This window comes from Sesamum indicum, linkage group LG6, assembly GCF_026168435.1.
Source record: "Sesamum indicum cultivar Baizhima isolate 11 linkage group LG6, ASM2616843v1, whole genome shotgun sequence".
NCBI lineage: Eukaryota > Viridiplantae > Streptophyta > Magnoliopsida > Lamiales > Pedaliaceae > Sesamum > Sesamum indicum.
The window spans coordinates 22,220,193-22,243,950 of record NC_142662.1 but is presented as its reverse complement, the minus strand read 5'-3'; the positions used below and the strand labels follow the sequence as shown (position 1 = coordinate 22,243,950).

General features: G+C 32.2%; 2 protein-coding genes across 2 annotated transcripts; one reads left to right on the top strand and one right to left on the bottom strand.

The window, feature by feature from the left end:
- Positions 1-804: 804 nt before the first annotated feature.
- On the top strand, positions 805-13,565 carry LOC105163841 (uncharacterized). Its single transcript, XM_020694256.2, is given in 5 exon segments — positions 805-1,316; positions 1,318-3,385; positions 6,416-6,503; positions 10,692-11,157; positions 11,159-13,565. Coding segments are annotated over 5 exon segments (5,358 nt in total). The 5' UTR covers positions 805-869; the 3' UTR covers positions 13,448-13,565.
- Positions 13,566-17,721: 4,156 nt separating this feature from the next.
- Positions 17,722-19,793, bottom strand: LOC105163842 (large ribosomal subunit protein uL16). Its single transcript, XM_011082333.3, has 4 exons — positions 19,636-19,793; positions 18,320-18,821; positions 18,116-18,197; positions 17,722-17,970 (listed from the first exon to the last, which is right to left on the bottom strand). The coding sequence occupies exons 1-4, from the start codon at positions 19,643-19,645 to the stop codon at positions 17,896-17,898; spliced, it is 669 nt and encodes a 222-aa protein (XP_011080635.1). The 5' UTR covers positions 19,646-19,793; the 3' UTR covers positions 17,722-17,895.
- Between the last annotated feature and the right edge of the window lie 3,965 nt (positions 19,794-23,758).

The following is a 23,758-nucleotide window of genomic DNA, read 5'->3' as shown; positions in this document are numbered from 1 at the left end:
TTTTTTAATATCTTTTTGAAATTACACTTGCACTTTTTCAGAAAATTTTCTATTTAAATCTGACTTCCTTCTTTTAGAGTTTGAACGAAAATACTGACGCAGTAAATAAATTGCATAAATTTCAATTTTGCTCCACATTTGACATTCCCATGTATTTTATACTTATAAGGAGATAAAAATATCATATTTATATACAGGATGAGGTTAACATTATTATATTTCTCACTTATAAGTATAAAATTATTATATGAGAATGTTAAATAAGAATAAAATTACGGCGACAAACTTTGGGCGTCATCTGAGAAGCTGGAGGGAAATGAACTTTTGGAACAACTATAATTTAATGGCCATTTCAAAAGCCGGTCCACATAATGTTACTGGCGATAAAATTAAAAAATTTGGGGGCAATTTTTTTTTAATTGGCCGTTACAAAAGTTATTTAATATATATAATAAATAGTTCGAAAATTATATCTAATTTTATTTAAGATAATTTCTAGGATTCACTATTTTTTAAATTAAATTTATTATTAAGTCTAAAAATATATTAATATTTGGGCACAAACTATAAAAAAATATTTTTTGAGTAAAAGTATTAGATTATTTTTTTATTAAATAATAAATTATTTATTAAATTAAAATTATTTTTACATTCGATTATCAAATTTAATTATGATATTTTTACTATTTTGTTATTTTCTACTATTTTTATTTCTCTACATTTATAAGAACTCACTATTAATTAATAACTTGTGTTAAAAGAACAAACTCTCCATACAAAGACTTTGAAAGTCGTCGGCATGTAAGAAACATGTATGTTTATTTAAAGCCACATGCCACTGACTCATATTCGTGCAGCCATCCTTCACTATGGGAATTTCTTTGCATTCTCAGTGTTTCTTCTGCTTCATATGCATACTTTCAATATTTTGCATAACTAATTGTTTTATTCAAAATGCTTACAGCCAATGCCTGCAGAATCAAAGAACTTTGTTGCTTCAATTGAAGAACGATCTTATATTCAATAGCACTGTATCAACAAAACTGGTGTTGTGGAATCAGACTCAAAATTGTTGCAATTGGGACGGTGTGGAATGTGATGGTGCGGGGCATGTGATCAGTTTGCAGCTCGATAGTGAGGGAATTTCTGGTTGGATTCATAACATGTCTAGTCTTTCCGCCCTTCAATACCTGGAGGAGCTAAGCTTAACTTTCAATGACTTCCAAGGTCAGATTATTCCAGGTGGGATTCTCAACCTCAAACATTTGACGTATTTGGATTTAGCAGCTGCTGGTTTTGGTGGACAGGTTCCAATTTGAAGTTTCACTAATGAGGAGATTGGTCACTCTCCGTCTCTCATATAATGACGGTCTAAAAATTGAGAATCTGAATTTGAAGATGCTTCTTCAGAATCTAACTGAACTAAGATACCTTTATCTTGATGGCGTGCATATGTCATCAACAGTTCTTAATTATTTTGCTAACTTCTCACATCTGACTATCTTGCATCTCCGTTCGTGTGATTTAAAAGGCTCATTCCCTGATATGATCTTCCAAGTACCTACCCTAAAGATTCTTGATTTGTCGAATAACTTTTTCACCGGTTCAATCCCACCATTTTACATGTACAAGAATCTTCAATCTGTATATTTGAGTGGTAATTCACTTAGTGGGCAAATTCCCGAGTCTTTCTTCACACAAGAAAGGCTTGTCGCTCTCGTCCTTTCTGACAACTTCTTCAATGGTACGGTTAAGCTAGAAAGGTTTCAAAGGCTACAAAAACTTAAAGTGCTGGACCTTTCTTACAACAATTTGTCTGTTGACACAAGCATCACTAATAAAAGTTTGTCAACGTTTCCCCAGTTATCATTTTTAGCCCTAGCTTCTTGCAACCTACATTACTTTTTTGATCTTACAAACCAACACAGACTGGAGTTGTTGGACCTCTCAAACAACCAGATAACTGGGGAAGTACCTAATTGGATTTGGGAAATTGGAAATGGAGCACTTGACATGTTGAATCTTTCTGTGAATCAGTTGGTTGGTCTACAGAAGCCATACCACATTTCTAGTTCACTTACTTATGTGGACTTACACTCGAACCTGCTCCAGGGTGAGTTGCCCCCTCTTGCACTTAACACTGGAAACTCCACTACCAAACTTGTTTGCTTGTCTCTTGCAAACAATAGCCTAAGTGAAGCTATTCCGACATCCTTTTGCAATGCTCCTCTACTTAAAGTTCTTGACTTGTCTGCCAATAAATTGAGCGGGAGCATACCGCCTTGTTTGGTGGAAAAAGTTGAGCAACTTGCTGTGTTGAATCTTAAGAGGAACAACATCAGTGGCCATATACCGGATACATTTTCTGTCAATTGTAATCTACAGTTTTTGGATGTAAGTCAGAACTATTTAGAAGGGAGCCTCCCAGTGTCCCTGGCCAATTGCAAATCTTTACAGCTCTTCAATGTGGGAAACAACAACATCGATGATGGTTTCCCATGCATGCTGCCATCTAGCTTGCTTGTCCTCGTGTTGCGCTCCAATAGATTCCATGGAGAAGTGAGATGTAGCAGAAGCTGGACAAATCTCCAAATTATTGATATAGCTTTTAACAATTTCACTGGTTATCTGTAAACTAAATGCTTCTCGGGAATGATGCTAGAAAAGGATGCACGCCTGGAAAGTGACTACGTTCACTACATTAGACCATTTGGTGATGATTACGATGGGGGAGTGAACGTAATCGTCAAAGGGGTAGAACTGGAGTTTTCGAAGATTTTGACAAAGTTTAAGGCCATTGATTTCTCTTGCAATAATTTTCAAGGGGAGATACCAGATGCAATCGGTGATCTTAGATCTCTTCATGGTCTCAACTTATCCCACAATAATTTTATAGGAACAATTCCAAAATCATTGGGTAAGTTGACGGATATTGAATCAGTCGACCTCTCAATGAACCAGCTAACAGGGAAAATACCAGAAGAGCTTACATGCCTCACATCCCTTGCAGTCTTGAATCTATCCCACAATCAGTTGATCGGGCCAATCCCAAACGGCCCTCAATTTCAAACATTTTCAGCAGATTCCTTCCAAGGAAACACAGGGCTATGCGGTTTCCCTCTCAACATAAGTTGCAGGCACCCAGGCGAAACCGACAACATGCCACCACCTAATCCATATCAAAAGGACGAGGCCATCAATTGGGATTATGTATCTGTTGCACTTGGGTATGTTGTTGGCTTAGGAAGCATTCTCTGGCTGCTTTTTTTTTGTCGAAGCTTCAGAAACAAGTTCAATGATCGGACTGAGCAAGTTTTTGAAAACATATTTAACCCCAAAGACAGGAGAAAAAGACATCAAGGAAGAGTAAGAAGAAGACACAACTGCTGATGATGCAAATGCTCTTTGTTTTTTGTCACAAAAGCATGAAAAATAACCAAAGATATTTTCCTGAAAATGTTTTCTAAGATTTATCAAGTTGATTTTTAATGCAATAACTCTTGTTACATATACTGTTTAACATAATGTCGGATGCATGCAAAGGGCCGTTACACATATTTACATATACTTCTTGACATAATTTATTTACTTCATAAAATATATTTGCATATATTGAGCTTATAAATATTTTTTGTGTTTCATAATTTATAAAAAATTATAAATTATATATATTATTTTTAAAATAAAATGTCAGTAAAATTTTAAATTACTAAAAATAGTTTGGGGAGATATCTCAATAAAGCATAAAAAAATATAGAGGTAAGTGAGAAGGGCATTTTTATCTTATCAATATCAAATTATTTTGTGAGGGATATTTTTATTACCTTTCATATTTTAAGGTGTAAATTAGACAAAACACATAATTGAAGGGTGCAAAGTGTATTTAACCCTATTTTTTATCAACAAAAGTTGGTTACTCTAAATATAATAAAGTCTCAATTCCCTGTGCAAACAAAGAAGATTTGTAACTGATTAAAAAGTCAATAATATATTTAAGGTCAAATTTCTTCATTAATCCATCATTTTTATCTTTCTATTTGGCTTTAACTTTTCATCGTTTTAATACACTGTCATAATCTCTCATCTTCTAAATAAGTTTTAGGATAAATTATATTTTATCTTTTGAACTATTTGCTATCTAAATAATCTTTTTGCATCAACTTCCGTCTTAACTTTGTAAAATTTGCAAGTTACCATATATGATTGTTTCTTGATTGAGTTTTAAGCCAAAAACAACTCACATGCAATGTACTTGGGCAACTGAGAAATAAAAAATTTGTCTTAAAATATCACATGTACACAGCATTTGATGTTTACCTGACATAAAAATCAACCAAAAAATTTTCATATATGGTAACTTTTAAATTTAACAAAATTGAGATGGTAAGTTGATACATAAATATTCAGATGGCAAAAGGCAAAATGAACATAGCTCACCAATGGCAAAATATAATTTATCCTAAATTTTATTTTAATTCTTAACCATTAAATCATAAATAAAATTAATATAAAGTGGATAAAATATTTCACTCTTCATAAGTAAAATTGTAAAATTTCACGCAATAATTCACCCCAAGAACTTTTGAAATGACTTAAAGAATAATAATACTAAATATTTCAATACCTTAAAACCCAAAACATATATTTTTCCAAAACTTAGAAAAGCTATATAAAGACAATCCCAAATGAGGCGATTAGGACAGCAATTAATCTATAATTTTTTACTAAATCTTAAGAATTATAATTAGATTGTGCCTATTTTATTTTTTTTAACTTTTTATATAATTGAGGTTTTCTTTGAATAATTATTTAAATTTATGATTATATTATAAAATAATATAAGTAATAAATTGAACGCAAAAAATTATAACTAGAAAATATAATAGTTAAGTACATTTATGAACTTCAATAATAATTTTTTGAACAAGCCTATAATAATAAACTTAAAAATTTAGAAGTAAAATAATAAAGATAATGATTTTTAGAGTTTCAAAAGTATAAACAAAACTATTAGAATATCTGATGGAGACTGTCATGTTCGAATGGACCAACCAACAATTATTGAAGAATTTGTGGGATTCTATCAACGGTTATCGGGAGGAGAACGGAGAACAAGGTTTCTTGATCTACGGCACTTGAGACCTTGGCCTCGCCATAATATCACTGATACTAAGGCTAAACAACTCACTGCACTAGTTACTAAAGATGGGGTTAAAGCAGCCTTCATGTTGGCTCAGGAGTTGTTTATTGGTTATATAATCAACAGTGCCTGCCTCCACGATGTACCTTGAAGCTTGATATCAGAAAGGCTTATAATGTAGTCGATTGGGATTTCTTGATAGCGACACTGAACTTGTTTGGGTTTCCTCTGCTGTTCATATGATGGTTTGAACAATGTGTTACAAAATTGGCATTTTCTATTTCTTTGAATGGAGGTATCTATAGATTTTTTTTACCGGGGCCCGTAGGTTGAGGCAAATGGATCCCATGTCCCCTTATCTCTTTGTCCTTGTCATGGAAGTATTTCGGATGATATTGCAGCAGCTTGTTAAACAAGATATAGTGTTTAACTTCCATAGGCATTGTCGGGAGATTGGACTATTTCAATTATGTCTAGCAGATGACCTATTGCTCTTCTGCAAAGTGGATGAGTCGTCTATTCGATTATTTCATCGTGGACTCCAGTTGTTTGCCTCCTTATCTGGGCTTTGTGCTAATCTAGATAAGAGTCATCTCATTCTAATAAAATCAACACAAGGGAACAGCGAGACTCTTCTCCACCTATTGGGATTTCAGGAAGAAAGTAAGCAATATGCTATCTCGGGGTACCATTGTTATCGTCGAGACTTACAATGTCTGAGTTGTCAGCCTCTATTTATTAAAATTGACAAACGCATTAAGGGTTGGGAGAGGATCTAATTATCATTTGCAGCTAGAGTGCAACTTATCAAATCTGTCCTCACGACCTTAAGTGTGTATTGGAGTTTGGCATTTATTTTGCCAAAAGGAGTACATCGAGAATTTGAGAAGAGGATGAGGATATTTCTTTCTTTTTTTTTGGCAAAAATCCTCCTGTGTTTAGGCAGGGGGGTTTGGCAGACCCCTACCTATTTATTACCTCAAAAAAAACTATAACATGTACAATTAGAAAACAGTAAACAAGGAGTACTTACTCCCTTTATAGTCAAAAATTCTAATCTATGTGCAACTTCAGTGATGACCCAGAAACAAATAGAATATGACCTATAGACGTTCCCATCCCTTTTATACGGTGATCGGACTTGAGGTGTAGTCCCCACCGCCAATCTCTCCCCCAATACCCGACTAGAAATCAATCTCAAAGCATCACACAAGCTCACCGGTGAAGGTAGGGAGTGCCCAGTTTATGTGGTTTCCCTCTCAACATAAGTTGCAGGCATGTGGGTGACCGACAACGTGCCACCACCTAATCCATATCAAAAGGACGAGGGCGTCAATTGGGATTATGTATCTGTTGCACTTGGGTATGTTGTTGGCTTAGGAAGCATCTTCTGGCTGCTTTTCTTTGGTCGAAGCTTCAGACACAAGTTCAATGATCAGACTGAGCAACTTTTTGAAAAGATATTTAACCCCAAAGACAGGAGAAAATAACATGAAGGAAGAGTAAAAAGCAGACGCTACTGCTGATGATGCAAATGCTCTTAGTTTTTTGTCACAAAAGCATTAAAACCAACCAAAGAGATTTTCATGAAAATATTTTCTAAGATTTATCAAATTGATTCTTAATGCAATAATTCTTGTTACAAGTTGATATGTATGATTAGTAGTAATTAACGGAAATGCCATAATTTAGCATATTTTTGGCATTAAATTGGGTTTATATCCCCATATGTAAAAACCGAACCCACACCCAATCTATATTTTTTAATGGATTGGATTTAATAATATTTATTGAGTCTAGCTATGAATCGTTGAATTAGTCTATAAATCTGGATAGTATCTTACCTAATTAATTATATGCTAGCTTACAAACATACTTTTATACACAATTATAATAAATTTATATCATGATCTTTTTTTATAATATTTCATTATTTTAATATATATATATATATATATTGTTCAGGAAGCCTTTTATTTTTTCTTATATAACATAATTTAATATCATACAATTTATATAATATTATACTAATTTTCTTAATATGTACAATTAATAAAGCACCAATTAATGGCCTATGGGGTGTGTGTTTTTAATATATTGACAAATTACCCTATTTAAAAAAAAATAATTCCAAATTAGTTTTTCCTTTTATTTTTCAACCAACCTCTTAATTTAGTTATTTAATTTTTTCCTCTCTTATCTTACATTTCATTTTTACCTTTTTCCGGATGTTATTAATTTTTCCAATTTCAATTATTTTATTTCTACTTAGTCTTACTTTTTTTAACATATTATAAATATATAAGTAATTGTACAATTAAAAACATTATGTTATAAAGAAATTAATAGATTTTTATAATTTTAAATTTAGAAACTTAAGCACATGCAGATATAAGTACACTCGAAGAAATTAAAAGGAACACTCGAAGAAAGTCTTGCCAATGAAAGAAAAATGGCAGCTTAAAGCCACCTGCCATGAAACACGTTTGTGCAATGACAATTTCTTTGCATTCTCATCAGTGTTTCTTCTTCTTCCTCATTTAGATACTTTCAATAGTTTTACTCAACATGCTTGTTGGGTATCAATCCTCCAAATTTCGAACCAAGTCCAAATAACTATTATACATTTTGATAGGGTTTGAAAACCCCTTATACAACAATTTTCATAAATTATAATTTACAAATCTATACAGGTACAGTAATATAATTACAGAAAATATAACACAGAATAAAGAATAGTTAGAATACACAACGGTTTATAGGAATAAGGCTCAAATAGCCAGAACCAGTCAATGTAAACCAAAAGCCACAAAGGCCACAAAGGCCACAACACTCACTCGTGATTGTTTGGAACCATTGAGTCATAAAAACACCACCACTGCCACAAAGGCTATTAGATTAACTCAGGACCACAAAGGCTGAGATCTTTTAAGATCTATTCAACCACTAAAACTAGTTTACGAAAAACTTTAGAGAACATAAAAGGAGATTAGAGGGAGGAGAAGGATTTTAAGTTCTGGTCTCAAACCAGACTGAAGCCAACAATATATAGGGAACAACTCATTTAATTTCGAAAGAAAATCGAGGAAGAATGATGGTGGAGGGAGACCCAATAATATTGATTAATAATATTGATTACCATAATTTTTAAGCCTTAATTATCATAGTGTAGTGAGAGCTCAATTGTTTTTGTAGTGTTTCATATGCATTTATTAATGATTATAAATTTAAAACAATGAATAATCATTATTAATCATAACTACATAAAATTGATATAAAAAGTTACTAATGAGTCCAGTATATACACACACAAGTATATAAATACACACACAGATTAATAGCATTTAAAGTTCTATGGCATTCATTCAATGTACGTAGAGTTGATGAAATATTAACAAAAGATAGGAATTAACATTTTAACTCCACCATCAAATCGCATTTAAAGTTTGATGCCATTCATTTAATGACGTAGCCAAACAAATTAAATCACCCAAAAATTGCAATCTTTTAGAGTTGATGAAATATTAACAAATATAGGAAATTGAAAACTTAACTCCACCATATAACATTAATATTCTAATTATTTTAAATGAATATGAATTCATACGTTGAATTACTTAAGATGAAATTTATACTTATAATGGTGAAAATAAATTGACAGGGTTTGAAAACCCCTTATACAACAAATTTCAAAAATTATAATTTACAGATCTATAGAGGTACAGTAATGCAATTATAGAAAATATAACACAGAATAAAGGAGAGTTAGAAAATATCTCTATCGTTTGCATGATTAGAATCAACATATCCAACTAAGTTCACACCTTCAATACACTTTGTAAATTTTATCTCATTATTCATGGAACCATTTAAGTATCTTAACAATCATTTAAGAGCTTCCCAACGAGGAAGACCCACATTTGACATATTCTTACTAAGACAAAATTCACTGCATCGCAATATCAGGTCTAGTGTTGACCATTGAATACATTACTAATCCAATAGCATTTGAATAAGGGATCCTTTTCATGCATTTCTTCTCAAAATCATCTTTAGAACTTTGATTTTTACTGAGTCGAAAATGAGCAAATAAAGGAATAGAAACAAGTTTAAATTTGACTCTGATGTCATGTTAAATAACTACCTCACTATTTAATGCAATACATACATACATATACATTGATACAAAAAATAGAAAAAGAAAAAAGATAAATTTATTAATCACACTACGAAGTGAAACATTTGTTTCGATAAAGAAAAATCAGGTTTGTAGCAAATCCTTAGCGAGTGTGACCCTCAAGTTTTGTGTATATTAGGGGACCATTAATTGTATATTGGGAGACTTGAATTAGAATCAGAATTATGGGACCCTCAAGTTTTGTGATGTTCCACCACCACCACCCTCATCAGTCATCACAGAAATAAAATCCAAAAAACCCATCAATTTCTCCAAAAATGGGGGAACAGTCTTGTGATGTATTCTTTCGTACTTATGTAACAAATTATGAATCACTACAGCTGGCCAACTTTGTTTGTTGCCCAAAATACAACTTACTCATCTGACTTCAGACCTACCTTGCAAGAAGCTTCCCACCACTTCGATTAAATCTTTTCTTTTTTTCTTTAAGAAAAAAAACAGTAGTATAATAGTTTGATTTTAGAGTTAATTTATGCATAAAATTCCTAAAACAATGAGAAATTATATTTTCTTTAATATCTTTTCGAAATTACACTTGCACTCTTTTAGAAAATTTTTTAGTTAAATATGACCTCCTTCTTTTAGAGTTTGAACGAAAATACTGACGCAGTAAATAAATTGCATAAATTTCAATTTTGCTCCACATTTGACATTCCAATGTGTTTTATACTTATAAGGAGATAAAAGTATCATATTTATATACAGGATGAGGTTAACATTATTATATTTCTCACTTATAAGTACAAAATTATTATCTGAGAATGTTAAATAAGGATAAAATTACGGCGACAAATTTTGGGCATCATCTGAAAAGCTGGAGGGAAATGAACTCTTGGAACAACTATAATTTAATGACCATTTCAAAACCCGGTCCACATAATGTTACTAGCGATAAATTAAAAAATTTGGGGGCAATCTTTTTTTAATTGGCCGTTACAAAAGTTATTTAATATATATAATAAATAGTTCAAAAATTATATCTAATTTTATTTAAGATAATTTCTAGGATTCACTATTTTATAAATTAAATTATTATTTAGTCTAAAAATATATTAATATTTGGGCACAAACTATAAAAAAAATATTTTTGGAGTAAAAGTATTAGATAAATTTTTATTAAATAATAAATTATTTATTAAATTAAAATTATTTTTACATTCGATTATCAAATTTAATTGTGATATTTTTACTATTTTGTTATTTTCTACTATTTTTATTTCTCTACATTTATAAGAACTCACTATTAATTAATAACTTGTCTTAAAAGAACAAACTCTCCATACAAATACTTTGAAAGTCGTTGGCATGTAAGAAACATGGAAGTTTATTTAAAGCTACCTGCCACTGACTCATATTCGTGCAGCCACCCTTTACTATGGGAATTTCTTTGCATTCTCAGTGTTTCTTCTGCTTCCTCTGCATACTATCAATATTTTGCATAACTAATTGTTTAAGTCAAAATGCTTACAGCCAATGCCTGCAAGATCAGAGAACTTCGTTGCTTGAACTGAAGAAGGATCTTATATTCAATAGTTCTGTATCAACAAAACTGGTGCGGTGGAATCAGACTCAAGATTGTTGCAATTGGGATGGTGTGGAATGTGATGGTGCGGGGCATGTGATCAGTTTGCAGCTCGATAGTGAGGGAATTTCGGGTTGGATTCATAACATGTCAAGTCTTTCCACCCTTCGATACCTGGAGAAGCTAAGCTTGGTTGACAATGACTTCCTAGGTCAGATTATTCCAGGTGGGATTCTCAACCTCAAACATTTGACGTATTTGGATTTAGCATATGCTGGTTTTGGTGGACAGGTTCCAATTTGAAGTTTCACTAATGAGGAGATTGGTCACTCTCCACCTCTCAGACGATCTAAAAATTGAGAATCCGAATTTGAAGATGCTTCTTCAGAATCTAACCGAACTAAGAGAGCTTTCTCTCAATGGCGTGCATATGTCGTCAACAGATCTTAATTTCTTTGCTAACTTCTCACATCTAACTAACTTATTTCTCAATCGGTGTGGTTTAAAAGGTTCATTCCCTGATATGATCTTCCAAGTGCCTACCCTACAGAAGCTTGATTTGTCGGATAACTTTTTCAACGGTTCAATCCCACCATTTTACATGTCCAAGAATCTTCAATTTGTATATTTGGATGGTAATTTACTTACTGGGCAAATTCCCGAGTCTTTCTTCACACAAGAAAGGCTTTGCCGTCTCGTCCTTTCTGACAACCTTTTTAGTGGTACGGTTAAGCTAGAAAGGTTTCTTAGGCTACAAAAACTAACAACACTGGACCTTTCTTATAACAATTTGTCTGTTGATACAAGCATCACTAATAAAAGTTTGTCAACGTTTCCCCAGTTATCGGTTTTAGCTCTAGCATCTTGCAACTTATATAATTTTCCTGATCTTACAAACCAACACAGACTGGAGTTGTTGGACCTCTCAAACAACCAGATAACTGGGGAAGTACCTAATTGGATTTGGGAAATTGGAAATGAAGCATTTTACATTTTAGAACTTTCTGCGAATCAGTTGGTTGGTCTGCAGAAGCCATACCACATTCCTAGTTCACTTTTTTATCTGAACTTACAGTCAAACGTACTCCAAGGTGAGTTGCCCCCTCTTGCACCTAACACTGGAAACTCCACTTCCAATCTTGTTTACTTGTCTCTTGCAAACAATAGCCTAAGTGAAGCTATTCCGACATCCTTTTGCCATGCTCCTCTACTTCAATTTCTTGACTTGTCTGCCAATAAATTGAGCGGGAGCATACCGCCTTGTTTGGTGGAAAAAGTTGAGCAACATGCTTGGTTGAATCTTGGGGGGAACAACATCAGTGGCCATATCACTCGAAACTCCACTACCAATCTTGTTTACTTGTCTCTTGCAAACAATAGCCTAAGTGAAGCTATTCCGACATCCTTTTGCAATGCTCCTCTACTTGAAGTTCTTGACTTGTCTGCCAATATATTGAGCGGGAGCATACCACCTTGTTTGGTGGAAAAAGTTGAGCAACTTGTTGTGTTGAATCTTGGGGGAAACAACATCAGTGGCCATATTTCGGATACATTTTCTGTCAATTGTAGTCTAGAAATTTTGGATATGATTCAGAACTATTTAGAAGGGACCCTCCCAGCGTCCCTGGCCAATTGCAAATCTTTACAGGTCTTGAATGTCGGAAACAACAACATTGGCGATGGTTTCCCATGCATGTTGTCATCTAGCTTGCGTGTCCTTGGGTTGCGTTCCAATAGATTTCATGGACAAGTGAGATGTGGCAGAAGCTGGACAAATCTCCAAATTATTGATATAGCTTCTAATAATTTCACTGGTTATCTGTACGCAAAGAGCTTCTTGGGAATGATGCTAGAAAAGGATGCACGCCTCAATAGCGACCACATTCACTATAGTGGAGCAAATTATTTTGGTGATTATTACCGGGCAACAGTGAAAGTAATCCTCAAAGGGGTAGAACTGAAGTTTGAGAAGATCTTGACAATCTTTAAGACCATTGATTTCTCTTGCAATAATTTCCTAGGGGAGATACCAGATTCAATCGGTGATCTAAGCTCTCTTCGTGGTCTCAACTTATCCCACAATAATTTTATAGGAACAATTCCAAAATTATTGGGTAAATTGACGGATATTGAATCAGTCGACCTCTCAACAAACCAGCTAACAGGGGAAATCCCAAAAGAGCTTACACGCCTCACATCCCTTGCAGTCTTGAATCTATCCAACAATCAGTTGATCGGGCCAATCCCAAGCGGCCCTCAGTTTCAAACATTTCCAGCAAATTCCTTCCAAGGAAACGCAGGGCTATGCGGTTTCCCTCTCAACATAAGTTGCAGGCACGCAGGCGAAACTGACAACGTGCCACCACCTAATCCATATCAAAAGGACGAGGGCATCAATTGGGATTATGTATCTGTTGCACTTGGGTATGTTGTTGGCTTAGGAAGCATTCTCTGGCTGCTTTTCTTTTGTCGAAGCTTCAGATACAAGTTCAATGATTGGACTAAACAAGTTTTTGAAAAGATATTTAGCCACAAAAATAGGAGAAAAAGACATGAAGGAAGAGTAAGAAGAAGACGCAACTGCTGATGATGCAAATGCTGTTTGTTTTTTGTCACAAAAGCATGAAAAATAACCAAAGAGATTATCCTGAAAATATTTTCTAAGATTTATCAAGTTGATTTTTAATGCAATAACTCTTGTTACATGTACTGTTTAACATAATGTCGGATGCATGCAAAGGACCGTGACACATATTTACATATACTTCTTGACATAATTTATTTACTTCATAAAATATATCTGCATATATTGAGCTTATAAATATTTTTTGTGTTTCATAATTTATAAAAAATTATAAATTTATATATTATTTTTAAAATAAAATGTAAGTAAAATTTAAATTACTAAAAATAGTTTGGGGAGATATTTTAATAAAGCATAAAAAAAATATAGGGGTAAGTGAGAAGGGCATTTTTGTCTTATCAATGCTAAATTATTTTGTGAGGGATATTTTTATTACCTTTCATATTTTAAGGTGTAAATTGAAGGGTGAAGAGTGTATTTAACCCTATTTTTTATCAACAAAAGTTGGTTACTCTAAATATAATAAAGTCTCAATTCCCTGAGCAAACAAAGAAGATTTGTAACTGATTAAAAAGTCAATAATATATTTTAGGTTAAATTTCTTCATTAATCCATAATTTTTATCTTTCTATTTCGCTTTAACTTTTCATCGTTTTAATACACTGTAATAATCTCTCATCTTTTAAATGAGTTTTAGAATAAATTATATTTTATCATTTGAACTATTTGCTATCTAAATAATCTTTTTGCATCAACTTCCGTCTTAAATAAACTAAAATTTGCAAGTTACCATATATGATCGTTTCTTGATTGAGTTTTAAGCCAAAAACAACTCACATGCAATGTACATGGGCAACTGAGAAATAAAAAGTTTATCTTTAAATATCACATGTACACTGCATTTGATGTTTACCTGACATAAAAATCAACCAAAAAATTGTCATATATGGTAACTTTTAAATTTAACAAGATTGAAATGGTAAGTTGATACACAAATATTCAGATGGCAAAAGGCGAAATTAACATAGCTCAACAATGGCAAAATATAATTTATCCTAAATTTTATTTTAATTCTTAACCATTAAATCATAAATAAAATTAATATAAAGTGGATAAAATTTTTCACTCTTCATAAGTACAATTGTAAAAGGTCACGCAATAATTCACCCCAAGAACTTTTGAAATGACTTAAAGAATAATAATACTAAATATTTCAATACCTTAAAACCCAAAACATATATTTTTCCAAAACTTAGAAAAGCTATATAAAGACAATCCCAAATGAGGCAATTAGGACAGTAATTAATCTATGATTTTTTACTAAACCTTAAGAATTATAATTAGATTGTGCCTATTTTATTTTTTTTAACTTTTTATAAAATTGAGGTTTATTGTGAACAATTATTTAAATTTATAGTTATATTATAAAATAATATAAGTACTAAATTAAATCATGCAAAAAATTATAACTAGAAAATATAATAGTTAAGTACATTTATGAACTTCAATAATAATATTTTGAACAAGCCTATAATAATAAACTTAAAAATTTAGAAGTAAAACAATAAAGATAATGATTTTTAAAGTTTCAAAAGTATAAAAAGAAATACTCGAATATCTGATGGAGAATGTAATGTTCTAATGGACCAACCAACAATTATTGAAGAGTTTGAGGGATTCTATGAGCTGCTATTGGGAGGAGAACAGAGAACAAGGTTTCTTGATCTACGGCACTTGAGACCTTGGCCTCACCATTATATCACTGATACTGAGGCTAAACAACTCACTACACTAGTTACTAAAGATGAGGTCAAAGCGGCCTTCATGGTTGGCTCAGGAGTTGTTTATTGGTTATAATCAACAGTGCCTGCCTCCACGATGTGCCTTGAAGCTTGATATCAGAAAGGCTTATGATGCAGTGGATTGGAATTTCTTGATAGCGACACTAAACTTGTTTGGGTTTCCTCTGTTGTTCATATGATGGTTTGAAAAATGCATTACAAAACTGGCATTTTCTATTTCTTTCAATGGAGGTATCCATGGATTCTTTACAGGGGCCCGTAGGTTGAGGCAATGGGATCCCATGTCCCCTTATCTCTTTGTCCTTGTCATGGAAGTGTTTTGGATGATATTGCAGCAGTTTGTTGAACAAGATATAGAGCTTAACTTCCATAGGCATTGTCAGGAGACTAGACTATTTCAATTATGTCTTGTAGATAACCTATTGCTCTTCTGCAAAGTGGATGAGTTGTCTATTCAGTTATTTCATTGTGGGCTCCAGTTGTTTGCCTCTTTATCTGGGTTATGTGCTAACCCAAACAAGAGTCATTTAATTCTAAAAAAATTAGCACAAGGGAACCACGAGACTTTTCTCCATCTATTGGGATTTCAAGAAGCAAAGTTACCGGTATGCTATCTTGGGCTACCATTGGTATCTTCGAGGTTTACTTTCTCTGATTGTCAGCCTCTATTTATTAAAATTGACAAATGCATCAAAGGTTGGGAGGGGGTCCAATTATCATTTCTAGCTTGAGTGCAACTTATCAAATTTGTCCTCACGACCTTAAGTGTGTATTGGAGTTTGGTATTAATTTTGCCAAAATGAGTACTTTGAGAAATGAGAAGAGGATGCAGACATTCTTATGGGAGGGTACCTCGTCAATTGGGTATCAAAAGGTGGCTTGGAAACAAGTTTGCTTACCAGTAAGAGAAGGAGGACAAAGTATTCACGACATTATGGCCTTGAATTATGCACTCATGAGCAAACACTTTTGGGATGTCATCTAGATAAAACCTCGTCCATTTGGGTTTGTTGGATTCATCAATATCAACTATGTGATAAATCAGTATGGACACTGAATACTCAAACGGAATCTTGGAGATGGCATAAGCTACTTCGTCTACGCACGGTTCTTCAACCATATATTGAGTATCGGATTGGAAGTGGGGAAGATATCCTCCTATGGTAGGATCCGTGGCATGAGCTTGTATCTCTCATTCATAGATTTCCTCAAGGTCCTCAAGTAACAGAGACAACCCTCGCTGACCCGTTTAACTTGTTCAATTCCAATGGAGCATGGAAGTAACCCCTCACCACTGACTCGAAATGCTTAGAGATTCTTCATTCACTTCCTACTATTCATGAAGGTCATGATAGGATCATGTGGCGACTGGATGGGGGAACATTTATGAATAAGACGACTTATCGGCTATTCCTCCCATCGGGTCCCAAATAAATTCTTTGGTTGGCCATTTCGAGACGATTATCTACTTTTGACAAACCATGACTTAGTCATATGGATGGGATTTGTATTCTTTGAATTGGTGGACAACTTGAAACACACTTTCACTTATTTTTCAGTTGTCGATTTTCACGCAATGTATCAACGATATTAGACAGCATTTGCGGCTTACATGGCCTAACCGCAATTGGGACATGGATGTTGCATGGGCATAGAGTTGATTTGTCACCTAGTATTAGTATCATAGCGCTGTTTAGATCATGGAAAATACCTGGTTGCTTACTCATGCAAACACTCTATACATTTGTACCTTTATATATTTATGAAATTTACTTTACCGAAAAACAACATACAAATACCTCCTCGTCATTTGAAATATTTATAAATACCCCCTAATTTTAACATACATCTAACAACGAACCCGCTCCGTCAACCTCCATTAGGTTTTCACCCAATTTTTAAGTTCAACCGACCATAATGCCATTTTTAATTAAGAATTATAATTTTTTTTAAATTTTTTAAAATATTTTTATGAACTAGTATGAACTATTTATTTTAAACACCCTCAAATTTGTTTTATAATCTCTTGAATTTTCTATTTTTAAAAAAAAATTCAAGAAGATATCAATATTTATCTCACTGTCTCAAATGTACTGCATAATTATTTCTATTTGAATAGAAAATTTATAATTTTTAAAACAATAAAAATAATATTTATATACAATTATACCTAAGTACCCATAATTTAGCCTAATTTTTATGTTAAGTGTCTGAAGGCCCAAATAGGATAAATTTTTGGAAAGCAACCATTTTCAAATAGTTCAAATCTTCTCTACACTAAGACATCTTAGTAGATAGAAATACAACTCCAAAGGTTGATCATTTACAGATGGTTTTTTTATTGATACAGTGGAAAATTGTAAACCAGCTTTATAACACTATACTTTCCAGCCAACAATAGTGAAATGAGGTATGGTATTAATAAATTTACCAAACACCACATATATACCAGTAAACCTTGTGGCAAACACAACATTGAAACCCAAACCGAAGAGGCTGAAAAATTGAACACAATTCACAACATTGAAACAAAATCCTCTGTCAACAGTTTTAATAAGACTAAACAAGATCAGATTATCATAAAAGAACATCCAAAAAAAACAAATGGAAACAGACAGCTGTGTCAACTTCTAGCCCGCGGAAGATATCTTAAGCAGTTGGACCCTCGGATAAGAATGCCCTTCCTGGTTGACGATTCGCCAATGGCCCATGACATCCCAGAAGCTGCAAGAGACAAGTTTTAAGTTCCTTATGTCGAATGCAGGTCCCAAACAGCACAACAGAAGTTGCTATCAAAAATCAAACTGTGACAAAACGGTATGAAATTTTGAAATTCCATTGCGTCTTTTTTTTTTTTAACGTAACAAACCTTAGCATTAACACCATCAGGAAGAATCTTGTTTTCTGATTTCCATTTCACATAATCATTGCGGCTGAATTTTGTGAACCCCCTGAAATTAAGAACAGAGCAACACACACATCAGAGGTTCAGTATGAATCACATTTAATAGATCATTTATCACAAGTTAACAAAACTATTCTTGCACAAGCAGGCATTAGGAGATTAGCATACCACTTGCGGCTCACAATAATCTTTTGCCTGCCTGGGAATTTGAATTTGGCACGTCGCAACGCCTCCTGAGCATGGTTGCTGTTGCCATCTTTGCAACGAACAGACAGTAGCACCTGTCCGATAGCCACACGAGCACAGGTACCCTGAGGCTTGCCAAAAGCACCTCTCATGCCAGTTTGGAGCCTATCAGCTCCAGCACATGACAACATCTTGTTGATACGCAGCACATGGAAGGGATGGACTCTGACCCTCAAATGGAAAGCATCTTTTCCAGCAAACTTGGTCATGTACTTGTTACACGCAATACGAGCAGCTTCAAGTGCCTCACTGGAGACATTCTCCTTCTCCCAACTGACCAAGTGCACACAGAATGGAAATTCATCAACACCCTTCTTTTTCATACCAACATCATAAATCCTGATCTTGGGATCTGGCACACCACGGCAATACCGCGATTTTGGATATGGCTTATTCTTGATTTGACGGTAACATCTTGCAGGTCCTACAAACAAGAATCAGCCCATCATTGTTGACTATACATTTTTTATATCATTCTCTAAACATATGCAGTTTCCAACGTCCACAAGTCAATCTATCTTATAGACAAATTTATTAAAATCCAAACCATCTAAATACAGATAAGTAAAGCAAAAAAAACATTTTTATTTATTCCTTTCAAAAACTTCAATCATAAAATTCGTTCGGAGTTATTCCTCAAAACATACCACAAATACCTAGAATCTAAACAACGCTCACCAAACCCGTTTCTTCCGGCCCCGCCCACCTCCACCTTTCTCCCCGACCAACGCCAGTCCCGACCTTGCCCCGCCACCGTCCCCACTCTGTTGTCCACCCCTGCGCAGGCCAATCTCCCATGCCCGACACTTGCTCTCCATTTCTTCCCAGCAACTTAGGCTTCAAATAAGGAAATATGGTTGAACCGAATTTCTAGGGGCACCGAAGAGGGCGAAAGGGCGTGGATCCAACAGAGCATACAGACAAACACAACCAATCATACGCGCATACGAAAAGAAAAGCCAAATTCAAGAGAAACGAATCTATAGCTCAAATTACAAAACCCAAATCCCAATCCCATCTCATTCAAGGCAACACAAATCCATACATAGCCAATAGCTCAAATTACACCAGAAAAACCTAAAATCAAAAGCACAATTCATATATCTTTCAAGATAACACAAAGTAGCATCATTTCATTTTGTGCTCGAACAGAGCATACAGAAAAACACAGCCAAATACGTACACGTACACAAGAAGAAAACCCAAATTAAGGCAAGTTGTGGACTGAAGAAACTTACTTCTTCCCATGGCGAAGTCTCGGTGGCCAATCCAGGCTTCAAGAACGAGAAAAACAGAGCTAGGGTTTTGGGGTACGAAATGCAATTTATAAGAAATTTAGAGTGTGGGCTTACGTATGGGCTTGCGCCATGGCCGCCCCATTCTTTGAAAAGTAGCCCTCTGGAAATATGGGCTTACTTGTGGCATTTGGGTTCGGATTTTTAATTTAATTGCTCATATATAAAGAGAAAAACAAATATTTTTTCCTTTTCTTTATAGAAACAATAATTACATTATATCAAAAAATTGTTAATAATAAACCAAAAATAATAAAATTCGAGCTCAAAAAATTGCTAGTAGTATATTCTGTAATGCATATGGAACACCGTCTCAACTTAAAGTTTAAATGCTATTTGAGCGTATTACAGTTCGTTATAAGTATTGTAACACGTTTATCTTATGTGTTAATTTTATATCAGAAATTTTTTATTTTTTTTTTATAAAAAGAGTGACAAATTTACAATGAGATTCAGACCAAAATCTATTGCTTGGCCTAACTCTCATAACATGTCAGACAATCATTTTATCTAAAAATTTAAATTATAATGATAGAGAATAATTATATGATATTAATATCTCTACGGTATTCAATAAAACTATTGGATACCCCTCCAGCTGACTGGCCAGACTCATGCAACACTGCAGGTGTCTGGTTAATTGGGTTCGTCTTGGGCGAGTAAAAAAGTAAAAAAAAGAAAATTCGCACTTTACAATTATGTTTACATAGACCATAAAACTCGTTCGACCACGACCACAATAACAATAGTAACAACAACAATAATACATAAACTAACATCTAAGACAATAATAACAATTACGATAATTTTTTGTTGGTACATAATATATATGTATATATATGTAAATGACATATTAGTTAACTAATTCTTGGTTATTTCTAATTTTTTTCATTCTTTTATGCAAGTGATAAATGAAAGAATTTAATAGATTGTATCATTGTATTGTTGCAATTAATGTGTTTTATGATCATCTTATTTTATTTTAAATAATATTTTTTTTAATATTTAACATTATCATGATTAATTTTTTATATAATTTAATTTGAAATAAAGACTTTTCGCAACTTTATTCATAAAAATATTTGTAAATTTATTTTATATTGATATTCATTTGTATTATTTTTTTATAAATATATAACCATGCATAAGTATTTATTTTTTACCAAAAGTTAAATTGATAAGAAAACTGATAGTGACAATAAATCTAGAAATATTAATTATTGTAATCTAAATTAGTTAGTAATATAAAGCTGTAATAAGCCAAATCTCATAAGGTGACTATATACTTAGAAGTTATATTGTAGAATGCTTTTTGAAATGTGAGAGAGACTCATAGAGTGAATAATATTATTCTTTATGTATATTTTTATTTATAATTTAAAATATGTATTTTGAGACTAAAACTTTTAAATTTTATTTAATTGTACCAGTAATCGACTCTATACGAAACACTACAAAAATTGGCTAAATCCAATTTTTCAACCACAATTTTAATAATTGTCGGATTATATTTAGACACAGCTTTCTAAAAAATCATAAATATTAGAGCGCGTTTGGCTAAGTTTTTTTAAAACATCTTATAAGCTCCTACATCTTATAAGATAACGAAAGATGAAACATAAATTATGGATCAACTAAGCCCTCTTGGGGACTTTCTTAATATTTTTGGAGCTTATAAAATGTTGAATCTTATTTTAAAATTGCGTTCTAAAGTATTTAGGCAAAAGTGAAAACATCTCATTAGATGTTAGGGTGTCTGTCATAATAAGGTTTTTAATTGGTAAAATGATTAAAATGGACATGTAGACTATTAGAATCAAATAGATTGTAATTTCTTGACATATTTTATTGTAAATAAATTTTAAAAACTCTTTTATAATTAGTATAAATTAGTTTAATTTCAAATAAAAAATTAATAGATAATCTTTTTGCAATAATAAAAAAAATGATGAATTATTACCTAAACTTTTTGAATAAAAATAATATATACATTCATGATATTCTAACATTAACATAGATATATAGATATTTTCTTTATTAATGCAATGATTATTGCTAATTGTGTAATTTATAATATTTTAAATTTATATTTTTAGAGTAAATATAGTATCAATACTAATCTTATTTTTTATTTAACTATAATAATTTATTATTAAATAATAAAGTATTTACTTTTTCCGAATGTTAGAAAAATTAAATCCTAGAGAGAGAAAGAGTGTGTATGTGCCACTCGTATGAAATATTTTGGTTCTATTATATTTATGTCCTACTCTTGAACATCATTCTCATTTATTGAACTGATTTTATTAAAAAAAAAATAAATATTAGATAGTTTTTATTGTTTTTCATAATGTTTTGTCACAAGAAGTAAAATGCCCCTACAAAATTATGTTATTTAACATTATTTCATATAAATCTAATAATTCTTATAAAAAAATATTTATAAAATCTCTAATATTTTTTTTTAAAAAAAGAAAATCACTATCTCCCAATTAAGGGTGTTGTTGCCCTTTCAATTAGGTTTTATTTGGTTCAGTGAAAATAAATGAGAAATGAAAACGAAGAAAACGAATGATATTTCTTTAATTATTTGGTACGACTATAATTGAAAGACAATTAAATTTTAAATACTTTCCCGTGTTTTTTTTATGAAGAAAATAAATTGTGAATAAAAAATTATTTTTTTAAACTTTTATCAACTAACCGTTTTCTTATTATTTTGTATTAGAAATAATAAGTTAATAATAAAATAATTTTAAATTGCTAAAAAAATTAAAATATACATTCAGCTTCATTTCTCCTTCATTTATTTTTCTTAATTAGGCCTGTCAATGGACGGGTATCACCCTTCTCGGATACGGACCCAACTAATACCCATAGCATTTTTTTTCATTCTCTACCTATACCTTATCCTATAAAATACCCATAGGATCTTACCCAAATTATACCAAAAAAAAATTGGATACGGTTTCGGTCTTACTTATTTAAGACCCATTTGTTTTTTCTTTTACAATATGTTTTAAAAAATTAAAAGTTCTCAAATTTAAATTTACATTCAAGTCAAGCAATGAAGACGTAAGAGTTGTTTAGTGGATTCTTAAGACCCGTCTGGTTAATAGTATTAATTATTTATGATATCGAGAAAAGTTCAAACTAAGAATGAAAAGAGTTGATAAAAATAAATGAAATTAAGTATAACATATCTGACTTTCATGTAAACCTCATAAGTACTGTTTGAATTTATATTTGCATTCAACTTTGATTTGATGATTTTTAATAATTTGAGTTCGAATAAATTTTATTTATTCAATATATTACTCGAATTTAACTAAATTAATTTGCGTCTATATTCTTTTATTTCCTAAATGTCAAGTTAAATTTTGCTTAATTTGATCATACAATTAATTTTGAGTAATTACAGAATTAATATGAAAAACTCTTAACATATTTGATTAAAACTTCAATAAGTAATTAATATAAATAAAACATGTAATGAACGATAATATACTATTTAAAATTTTCAAATATTAAATAAATTTAGCCGATAAATTTAACAATTTTAAATTACTATATAAATATATATCTTTGGACATTAGACTATCAATACATGAGTATTTTAGCGTATTAAGCCATTACCTATACCCACAGGTATTTTAGGACATCAAACTCTATTCATACCCACTCATTTTTAGGATGTAGGATAGGATATGGATATGGATATCGATATGAAAATTATTTTTTGGGTATGAATAGGGTAATACCTACTCATTGACAAGTCGAATCCCTAACCAAATATAAAACTTCTTAATATACATCCCTTTTTACTTTCATTTTTCTTAAGGTAAATTACATTGGCATCCCTTGAAATTAGGCCAAAATACACAGACACCCCTTTTTTTAATAAAATTGCGGCTAGACCCCTAAGGTTATAATTGAATTACAACTACACCCTCTTACTTACACAAATACCTCTTGAAAAACATTACACTAACATCCGTCGGGGATTTAATTGTAATTTGCACAATACAGGAGGTGTTTATATAATTTGACTTGACCTCACACGGTG